Genomic DNA, 11,726 nt, shown 5'->3' with positions numbered 1-11,726 from the left:
ACATGACTGCTGAGAGCACGCCTCTGCAGAGTTAGAACCAGTGCCTGTCGTTACATTAATAAACTTGTCCCTTCGAGTCTCTTAGATGATCTGCCGTGTAGCTCTGACAGCAAGATCAATTTCTGACACAGGACAGACTATGCCTCCAGCACTGTGTGGAATATGTCGTTCAGTTATGGGTGACAAGAAAGGTCCAGTTGCCGAGGCGTCGGATAAAGTATCAGTAATCTCCCATTCCCTTTGAGCAGACTGTAGAGATGCAAATGGTGCAGCAGCAGTTCATGGTAACCAGGAGGGAACGTTAAAATCAGGGACCAAACATGCTGTGTCCCCCTCTCGAAGGTGAAGACATTGGGGGGTTATTCATTTTTTGCCTGGAAATATAAGAGTGGATTGACATCACACACCTGCAGGGTGAATGCGAGGTGGCAAACATATACACTGAAGTGTGTTGAATAGAAAGGACGAACAAATGAAAATGCTAATGTATGTATTTATATATGTTTGTGCCTATTGCCTCTCACACAAACTAATACAAAGTGTGTGCGTCCTCGCACAGTGCTCGAGGCCTGAAAGAAACAACCTTTCCACAGCAGCAAATTTAAAGTGTAGTTGTCTGCAGTGACATAATGACACACCTTGTTTTTCTGAGTGTGTGTGTGTGTGTGTGTGTGTCCCACCTGCTGTTATTGTTCTCTCTTTCCACTTAATTACAACTCTGCAGCAGGGGGTTGCCAGTTGGAAGACACCACTCACACTCACATTGTGCCTTGAGCTGGCCCAGACCGTAACACACACACAAACACACACACACAAAGAATCAGGGGAGCCCAGATTTGGATGCGGCTGCCAATGATTCAGCGATGGGGATATGTGGACAATGAGACAGAGAGGAGACGGAGCATTGATCATGGTTTTTTCGAGGGTTGTCCCAGCACACAGGAGTAATTACAGCTGGGACATTTCAGAGGGATATGTTGCTATTTGGCAGGAGTCCCTCTGGGAATGAAACCACCTGAAGGCAGGGGGTCCAGAGTTATAAAGGGAAACTATGAATGTTCCTGAGGCTTGTTCTCGTCTGTATATTTTTACACTGCTTCACAAGCGCGTTTTATTATTATGGATTTTAATGTTGTGCTGGCTTCCATGCACGTGTTTTTATATCACTCAAGTAGCAAAGTCCTCACCAGCATGAAGCAAGACAGACCGTTTCTAATTAATTTCTTGAATTAAAACAATCTCATGGCTCATAACAACCTTGATAACAGATCACATTAACGTTCAGATGGCGTCAACGTTCCGGGAGAATAAGAAAATCTATTTAATGAAAAAACTACTGATATAAAATAAATCTTATTTTGTGAAAAGCTAAAAAACATGTGACCAAAGGTACTACTCCCTTTGTCCATCAGCTTAATGAGAAATTAGAGATTTTATAGATGATAGAAAATACAAAAGCAATTAATCATCAACTAACTATATTTTGGGAAATTAGAATATTGCAAAGTAACAGATGAAATCCAATTCAACTTGGATTCAAAGCCATTGTGAAGTGGATATTTGGCAGTGATTTACATATTTTTAAGTGTTTGACAAGCAATACAACCCTAAAATAAATCCTGAATTTGACAGGAAGCCATTGCAGAGAGGCCAGTACTGGTGTAATGTGAGCACATTTTCTTTTTCCAGTTAAAAGATTAGTTTGTTCATTACATTGGAAAAAGGCAGGCTGCTCACGGTAGGTTGATCAATCCAGAACTCATCCATGTAGAAACTTCACAGTTACCTGAGCCTTTATGATGAGACTGGAAGAACACTGCCCCCCTCTGGTCACATCCAGTGCATGCAGAATGCTGTGACACCTTTATTGATTTTCTAAAATTCCCTATTGATGCATCTAATTTCCCCCGTGGGCTCCAACCTCTAGTCTATTGAAACACCTGATGTTTAATTAACATTAAAACATCCAGTCAATGTGTCTGAACTTCAACTATAAATGTTATATACTGAATATAATTGTTCTCCTCATCCCATCTTCAGTGCTTGATCATAATAATAACATGTGCGTGACTGTGGACCTGAAAGTTATTTATGTTATTTACCTAAATGAACATATTAAAAATACTTTGGATTAGAACAACTAGAGTCAAGTTGATCAATATGCAAAATAAAGACGTGACTTGTGAAATGCCCAAAATGTGAAAATGAAAAAAAGCTGTGAGAAAGCTACTTATTTACAACATGGCTGAGAAAAATAAACAAAACATTCCCAGACACCAAGAAAACACAATTTAAAAAACAGAGAAAACCTGCATTTGCAGTGCTCAGTAAAACTGTTGGCAGCTGCAGTGTAGTTCAGTTATTTGAGTGTGTTGGATGAGAACCAACATTAAAAGGCAGCAGTGAGGTGAAGTAAGGGGGTAAAAGATCGATAAGGGCCATAAAGATAATTAAAACCAGTGGGTTTCTAGCCTAACAGAGAGAGAGAGAGAGAGGACCATCCAACCTGACACCTGACACAACAAAAAACGGTACTTTGCACAATCCAGTCTCGAGTCTTAACTTACTTATTGTTTTTTTATTTAGTTATATTTCTTATATTTATACTTGCACAAACACACCACAGAAAATATTCCTTGTGTGTTTTAAACTGCTTGGAAATTCAACCCGCATCTGATAACTCGCAATCATGAGAACTGTAGTTATCACCATCACTGATGATAAAAGCAGAGTGGGTGGAAGCTGAAGCATGCGCGTACAAGATGGAAAGGAAAGCTGCCTCAATAAGCATCTTTCTGCAGAGCAAAGCGAAAACGTGTTTCAGTGGCAGCTGGTTTTCTTTCTGGAGGGGATAGTTCACCCCAAAACGAAAATTCACTCATTGTCTACTCACCACTATGCCAATGGACTGGAGGGGTGGGTGAAGTGTATTTGTCCATAAAACCCTTTTGGAGTCTCAGGGGTAAACAGAGTTGCAGCCAAATCCAAAACAATTGAAGTATCAGGTTACTCCTTCTTAAAAATATGACAATAAAACACTGTTTGCCCCTGAAACTCCAAAAGTGTTTTGTGGACCCGTTGGCATAGTGGTGAGAAGATGATGAGGGATTTTTTACATTTTCCGGTGAACTATCCCTTTAAGGCGGTCAGAAGTTTAGAAATGAATTGAAGGGAGGTGCTGTATTTTGTTCCATGAGTCAGATGCACTAAAAGAAAAGGTCGATTCAGAGCAAACGCGTTGGGACAGAAATCTGAGGGTTGAAGTTATTGCTGATCAAATCGTCTGGTAGTTGACACCAACACAGTTTTTATAGTCTCAGTGTAGGGAGGCGCTAGTTCCAGTGTCAACCAGCAGATGGCAGTCGTCGCACAGCTCAGATCACAAAGGAACGAGAGGTGGAAGCTTTAACTGAACCATAACATCAAACCCTCTGTGAGCTGGAGACTTTACCAGGCTCGGTATTAAAGTGTGAAGAACCCACAATCAAACACGTTTAATGAAACACAAGATAAACTACTGAGAGATGCATCAATCATGGTGTGTAAGTTATAAATAACTGGGCTACAGAATACATACACTGTCAATCCTGTTTATACTCAAAGCTGAAAGTCTTTATTTGCCCTGTTATTATTTATGTGTGGTTGTTTGATACATGACTCACTGGTTTTAACGTTTCACTGTTCACGCACGCACGCACGCACGCGCACACTCTGATGACCCTCCGTCTGCTCATTTCCGAAAGCTTACGGAGATTCACCGAGCAGCGACCCGGCCCCTCCCGTCCCCCTCCTCCGCGCCACAGCGACTCTCCCCTCGGCTCCACTCCGAGGAGGAACCCGGTGCCCCTGGCCGACCGCTTCCAGTTGCTTTGCCCCCAAGATGGAGGTCTGCAGATGGCACTGCTAGCGTTCACCCGTCGCCGCGACCGCCCGTGTGTCTTCAATGACGCTTTCGTCGGGACAAAAGTGATTTGGGGCCATCTTTTTCTCGATTTTCTGGGGGATTTACTCGGGAGGTACTGAGCTCCGGACGCGGGGTCGAGGCAGCCATGAGCTCCGGGGAAGGAGCGGAGGAGACGACGAAGGACACCGGCGACATAACGCCGTATGTGAAGAGCGGTAAGCCCCGAAAACAAGTGGGAGAGGTCGGACTGAAGCTCCACTGGGAGCTGCTCCGTTCGGTCCAGCTACGTGAGGGACATTGTTCCCGTATGAGCAGTCTGTTTGGAGGCTCAGCTACTCACACATAGGGTCGGTTTTAGCTGATTGATTTCACAATGGCTGTCACAAACGAGGTGAAAAACAAACAGCCATGATCAGAGCAGTTGTTGGAACGTGTGTAATTTGGTTTCTGGGATGTATTTCAGGAGCTACACGCGAGAGAGCCCCATCCAGGCTGTGTAGCTAGGCAACGTTAGCTAGAGCGCTAAGTAGCCGTGTTCCATTTTCGGACAAATCTCTGCGATGTGGCAGAGCTCGGTTCGTTTTCCGAATGCTTTCCTTCAAAATGCACAGTCCTGGGATTGTCTTATTCGTGCCAGTGTCATGTTAACACCACTGTCTGCTGTCAAAACGTGCACGTGACATTCCTGCCAGAACCTGTAAACGCGAGGAGGAAGGGAGAACACCGGATCCTTCCATGTATTTCTCTCCCTCCAGCTGAAGCCTCAGGCACCTGGATCAAAATGACTTTTTCATCATGATAAGCACAGCGTCAAAGTCACACACATAGGATATAATGTGAACACCTCACACATGGGATGTAATGTTTTTCAGTGGCTGTAGTTTGGTCTGTAAAGAGGCAGAGCGGGGCTGTCCGATCATGGACCTTGTGTATCAACTAACTCCTCTCCACACTAGCTTCCAATGTTAGCCTGGAAGCTAATGAATCCTGCATCAGATTTGTTGGATCCTGTCTGCTAACGAGCGCTAGCCAGTGTAGCATTACTAGCTATCCAGTGAGAAGACAAAGCTGTCGTGTGTGGCTGAACAGCGTATTGTTGCGTAAAGTACCCTCACTACTACCGTCCGCATGTTTAATAAATCCACTTCACCGCCAACTCGGTCAGAAAATGTGGCACAACCGTGCAAGCTATGTAAACAATACATGGCGTGGAACATATAGCCAGGGTGTGCACTGTGCAGGATAAGCTAGCTCAGTAACACAGCTATCAAGGCCAGGCAGGCTGCTGGTTGTGGTCAGTACCACGGTCAGCTGGCTGTTGTAGAATAAACCCTCATAAATCAATGACACCGATTTGTTCACACACAGCGGAACTGTTCGCTGGTAGACGTGTTTACATGCTAACCAGCTGTCTGTGCAGATTGCTAACATTAGCTTAGTAGGCAACTGTATCAGCAGGGACTGAGACTGAAGTCCCAACACGGGCCTACAGGGATTTCATAACAATGGCTCATAAACTGTGAAGTCCTGGGCTTCTAGCACAGCTGTACACATAAAAAGTTATGTTTTATTCTACATAGCTGACATTGTATGTGAAAGCAAGTATTAAGATTGATTGTTAGATGTTAATTCTCTTGCCTCCACCAAATGTACAGTATAAACATATACATCAAGAGGGCCTTTTTTTTAAATGGAGCCTTCGGTGCTACAGCCGAATGAGATGTTGGATTTAACGGGCAAAGGCCTGTGTGTTTGTGGGTCCCTGACACCAGGAAGCTGATGAGCCTGTGGGCAGCACTTGAATGTGCCAGATAAGCTTGCAGCTCTGTTCACTGGCTGCAGGCACTGAATTGGATCAAGTGCCTGATGTCACGTCTGCCCCACTTGCTCTCGTGGCTCACAGATTACTGCTTATGTATGTGTTCTAATCAAGTTGCTCCATTTACTGATAGCTGCTCTTCATAGCGATGAATAAGTGATTTATTTTTTCCTGGTGGAAAGTTCATAGTTGTGCGCTACTAAAATGTTAAATGGTGGCATGTAAGCGAAAGACAAAAAAGCCAAACCTCTGACTGTTCTAACACACTGTCATGTTTAAGATTATTGTGGCAGAACTGAGATGGTTTTGAAATGCAGTTCGGGGAGTAAACAAGGACGAGAATGCAGAGTATTGATATCCAGCTTCTGGCTCCTGTGGCTCTGTGTCTAGCAAGATAATAAGCCACAGAGGGAAGTTCAGTATTCGTATTGAGCCGATCTGATGGTTTCCTCTTCGGTGGAGAGAGGCATCCTGTAACTCACTTGCAACCACACTTTGTGCATGTTTTTGTCGACACTGTATAACTGCAGCCATTCTGCTTCATTGCTAATCAGATCTGTTGCTGACTTGTTGTAGGATGTAACATGTTTTGATATGTCCCCCTTTGTTATTACCGCTGCAGTCTTAGTTTGTCTAACAGATGTAGCTTTTTATTTACAATTCTGAAACCAACATATTAACTTTCTATTTGTCTCTTTTAGAGCAATGACTGATGCTGTTTTTTTTTTATGTGGAGGAAATGAATACAAATCTTTGTCTGTTTAGGACAAACACAGTTGAAGCATCCTGATTGAGCATTTCCTGCCACTGGTCGTGTTAAATCACGAGTTTTAAAATTGTTTCAAACAAATACAATTAAAATTTCAGGCCAGTCTGTACTCTGAAGCATTCTTTGTCATCACAGTGCAGGTCCTAGTTACTGCCAAACAGTAACTCACATCACAACAAACCTTCACCCAATCTCAACTTCCTCTAATGTTAACCACAGTCTTAAAACAAATTGGACATTAACCCAAGTTTATGTTTTTTGAATACTCATTGCTGAACATGGTCTACTGGAAGTGAACAAGAATTGGTGACCACATGCCACAACATGCTAATGACAACATGTGATTAACAAGGAGTTAGTCTCATGAAGTTATCCACATGGGCTGTATGTGAGAATGCAAATGTCCAAGTCAGTTGCTGTGGTCGTTCTTCAAGAGTCTTTCCATAATTAAAACACTCCATAATGTTTGACCGAGCCCATGTTAGCGCATATAAGGAGATTTATCCGAGGTATCAGCGTGAGTGAGTCGGTTTGTAGATGTAATTTCTAACAACTGTCAAAAATCAAAAATAATACAAATGCCTCAGGGAGAGAAAGAGGAGTCATACAAGTAGAAGACACAGACAAAGATTTCTGCCATGTAAACGGATCCGACTGAGTTGTGTGTCACTGAGAATCTGCTATGGAGTTAACTTTTTCAATCGGAGTTAATTGTTTTCGTTTTGTTCTTTTCATGTTTGGGTCTGTCGCGTGTCCATCGGGAAATCCGCCGCTATGTTCACAGATTGACTCCTTGATTTCTACTGACACTATACTAGGAGGCCCGGAGGATAAAGTCCATAGAAAATGCGGAGCGACTCACTCGGACATTTGCGTTCACACATGCATCTCCTATGTAGAAAATATATGTAAGAACTGCAGAGTCCAGTGCATGTCTAAAAGCAGCTTGATTGTGCTTCGTACACAAACGTGAGATGCTGTCTGTACTCGGTGTTCGATGCCGCTACAGTGTAGCTCTACCCCCCACAGGGTTCCTGGCACTGAACACATCAGGAGATTGATTGACAAGACCACCTACTGCATGAGATAATGATGACAAGACAAGATTTTTACTGTAAAAGTGAGATTGCATTCATTGTAAAAGGTATCAAATCTTTGTCTCCAAACAATGTGTAGCTACTGGGGACAAAGAAATGCTTCTAATAACACATTTTGAGCATTATTCCCACTTCATATTTTACATAATCAGTAGTTAGGTTACTCATTAGCTCAACCCTAATTGACTCCAGATGAGTTCTAAGTGGAGCATCCTTGTTCTGAATCAGTCGTCTCAGTAGTGAAACCACCGTCGGCCTTACTTTAGATGACCTACCAATGGCTTCGTATAGTATGCTTGGTGTGAGACTTGAGTGTCACATTCGGTCTGCCCTCCTCTTTGTTTTGCTTGTGAACTTCCTCCTCATAGATCTGGGAATCTTGTTCCGACATGCACAGGTTTGAGTGTCTTGCCACGGGCCACGCTAGCCCCCCCATCCCCTGCTCCATCCTCCTTCTCTTTTTCCGTCCTGCGGCGCTGGCCTCTTTGTCTTTCTAATGTCCTCCCTCTTTACTTTCTGCGCTGCTCTCTGTCTGCCGTCTGAGCATTGATTCGCCAATGTCTGTTTCATGTTTTCCTCCCTCCCTCGTTCTTGTTGCGCCATGTTGAGCACTTCTGTCCTGATGCAAAATGACAACTTATAAAAAAAGCTTCCTATCTCTCTCCCCCCCGTCTTCCAGACTGAGATAAATACCCAGGACACAGAGTTCTGAAGCAGGGAGTTTTGTTGTGGCATGTTGTCAATCATCAAGCAATTGTGCGTCAAACATATCTCTCACCACACTGACGACTAAAAGGCTGATTTAGTGTTGATTTCATACAGTTATTACTTGTCGGCTGCGAAGGGTATTATTCACAGTGGGGGAAATAAAATAACGTCCGTCTGCACTGCCAGGCCGCTATGAGTGAATGTTTAGAGGTGGCAACATGTTGTATATAAGGTTGGTCTGTATGTTTGAATGAGCTTCAGTGTGTTTGTGGAAAGCGAGTGAAACAGACCAGCAGGAGACGGAGAGAAATCTGATCCAGGGAGCTTGCATTTATGACTCAGGCCCATTCACCCAGGATGAGGTCTTAACACGCACACTCACACACACACACACACACACACACACATGCATGCATGCATGCATGCACGCACACGCACTGGGGGACTAATGGATATTGATCCAGGAGATGGAGAATGATTGAGGTTCCTCAGTAAAGGTTTCCTCCGGGCTTAAAGCTGCCAAGTCAGACGGAGAGCAAATGCTTAAGCCTTTAGCTGTACAAAGCAGATTTTTTTTATCATCCTGTGTTATGGGATGGAAGTGGACACATGATTGGTGCATCATGGATTGATAGAAATGAATGAATGAAAACTTTGTTTTCCTTCATGCTGCTGCTGTCTTGATAAAATAGATTTAGTTTTTCCTTTGTACTTGACAGGCTGGTCAAAGTCAACCAACATTATATGAAACATGGTATTTTTACCCAAAGCCTCCAATTGCCAAGGCCCCACCCCACTTTTTTAAAGGGATACTCCAGCAATTTAGTAACTCTGTAAAGTTGAGGGGTTGTGTTTGAGAGAGATCTAAAGAAAGAATCTTTGATATTGCAGAAATGAAATTTTGAGAAACTGAATGTTCGTGATCGGCCAATTCCAGCAAAATGTAAAACTCTGACAAATATAATTACCACATGATGAAGCAGTTCTGCTGATCGATTCGCAACAATTTTCTACAGTTAGAGTTCAAGAGTGTTTTAGAAAATCTACACTATTTGTTTTGGTGGGGAATGAAACCATATTATGATTGTTTCTTCTTCAGACAGTGTTGCACTTAGACCCTGGCGTTAACGTCTGTCCTGAGTGATCTGATCACAAGGAGTCAGGGCTTAGTACAGCTCTGCAGCCTAATCGCTGGAGATCAGATAACTCAAACCACAATCAGAAGTGGTCTGGGACGCTTGCGGCCATAATCCTCTGCTTCTGTGAATGCAAAAGCGTCCTGGGCCACATATTAAGGACCCCAGTCATCTGATGTCTCTGACCTGCTGTAGTTTCACAATGAAGCAAAATTTGTATGCTTCTCAGTGTCTAAAGGTTGATTTGTTTGTATCTACGGCCACAATATCAACATTGAACAACACATAATTGATACTTAAATTCATTCAGCCATCCTAACTCCTAACTCCTCTATTTATACCTCTTATTCTTGCTTTCTTGCTCGCTCGCTAATGCAGACACACACAGACACAAACACAGTGACATCGGACATAACGTTTGTTTGACTGTAGAGTGGGAGTATGAGATTTGAAAGTGGTCACAGGAGACACATTCAGGATGCATTTGAATGCCAGGTGTCCCAAACACAATGCTTACCGCTTGTGATAGGATATCCGAGGACAAATGTTAACACCAGGTCTGAACAGGGCCTTAAAGAGTGTAGGATTAGTATTTGGATCAACCGGGGCTTCAGAGCACAGAACTCTGAGGATAAGGAAGAAAGTTTTTAGTAGCTGAGGCTGAGTAATCGAGGGTAATGCTTTATGACACCCAGGCAATCATGTGGTTCCCTGTACAAGGGGCTTTGTGATAGGCAGCCGCTGTTCCCTCTCAATTGCATTTCACACTTACTCACACAAGCGCTGTCTTGGATTTGCCGCTCTCACTGACCCTGTCGCTGTTCCCTCCATCTCATCTTCTCCCTGTCTTTGTATTGTTAAGCTTACAGTGTACTACTTTCGCTCCTGTTTCCCCACAGCCATTGGCCATTTTAACAATGTAGAATATACTATTGTGCAAAAAAAATGCATAGAAATAATAAATGGAAGCCAGCTGAAGGCAAAGATGATGGTTAAGAGATTTTATCCCTTTATTTGCCGGGCGGCTTTAATCGAGGGCAAATGGATGGCTGTGTAAAAAGCTTTTAAGAATGGCCTGAAGTATAGGCCAAAACATGGGGATGAAAACACATCGCTTCTACTCCAACTGTTCCTTTTTATTGTGGCATTAAAAATGTGATGTTTCAGTTAGGAAGACATTCACCCCTCAAAATGAAACATAAATGCAACACTAAACACACGGTAACAGTACCAGCAGCTCAGGCACTTGAAAACCATTAGTGACACAGACGAAAACATGCGCATTTAAGTGGATTTCATTGACATAAAATTGTTTGTTTTGGACAGAAAAGTCTTCCAAATAATATAACTAACCATCATATGCCGGTCCTATTTTAACAGCATTATCTGCATGTCCTGAATAACAACCTCTGTTTGTCATCTTCTCATATTTTTGCAGAGAAAATAGCTGAACATTTTGAAAATATCTGTTGGGTATTGGACGTTAAATACTAAATTATTTAAATTGCCCTCATTTTCCCACGAGTCGTGGCAGGGGCAGTAATGACGGGCAGCTGGATTAAATTTGAAAGGCAGATTTACAGTTGTCTGACAAAGCTGAATCCTCTCAGGCTGCTGTGAATTCTGGAGGGATTGTGATTTAGTTATTTCCTCTTTCTATTGTGTTGGAGGCCAGGTTAGAAAGATCAAAGTTTTGGTAAATCATTAGCATTTAATCACAGAGATATGACTGGTCTCTCTCTCTCTCTCTCTCTCTCTCTCTCTCTCTCTCTCTCTCTCTCTCTCTCTCTCTCTCTCTCTCTCTCTCACACTTTGAAACCTCAGATTAGAAAAAAATGCTTGTACTTGTACAGAATTTAAAGAAAACATTATGTTAAGTTTGGCAAATAACCTTGTAAATTACTCACTGTTACACCACATCCTGTGACAGAAATCCTGCCCTCTCGTAAACTGGCCCGAAAGAGGGACTAGTTTAAAAAAAAATACTAAGAAGGTTCATATCGCCACCACTTTTTAAAGTATAAGACCAAAGGCTGTATGGAAGAGGGATAACATATTCTCCCAATATTCAGTAATGAAGCTAAAATATCTAACACCCGCTGCTCTATTTCATTGGTGATGTAATTTGGAGCCAAATTCTGCACAGTAGTGAAAATGGAGAGGAGCTGTGGTATCAAGGTCCTGTCAATAAACCTACTCGACCTCAGTTGTTAATCATTCCAACCCTTTATTTTATAGCATCAAGAAAACAATTGAAAGCAAAGTGCCGGATCAAATTAACCCTTGAACAAAC

The 11,726-nt window shown here is 42.7% G+C and overlaps 1 protein-coding gene across 4 annotated transcripts in view; it reads left to right on the top strand.

Moving 5' to 3' along the window:
- The first annotated feature begins 3,806 nt into the window (after window positions 1-3,806).
- LOC133972125 (triple functional domain protein-like) overlaps window positions 3,807-11,726 on the top strand; it is a 75,871-nt gene continuing 67,951 nt past the window's right edge. For 2 of the 4 annotated variants that reach the window (XM_062409370.1, XM_062409369.1), the window contains exon 1: window positions 3,813-4,119. In XM_062409370.1, the coding sequence (XP_062265354.1) occupies window positions 4,050-4,119 (70 nt within the window). In that variant the 5' untranslated portion in view covers window positions 3,813-4,049. Of the gene's footprint in view, window positions 4,120-11,726 lie in introns of all 4 variants that reach the window. The other 2 variants (XR_009924432.1, XM_062409371.1) reach the window with 2 other exon arrangements.

The sequence above is a fragment of the Platichthys flesus genome, chromosome 17 (genome assembly GCF_949316205.1).
Source record: "Platichthys flesus chromosome 17, fPlaFle2.1, whole genome shotgun sequence".
NCBI lineage: Eukaryota > Metazoa > Chordata > Actinopteri > Pleuronectiformes > Pleuronectidae > Platichthys > Platichthys flesus.
The sequence above is the reverse complement of the archived record's forward strand: the minus strand, read 5'-3'. Positions and strand labels throughout refer to the sequence as shown.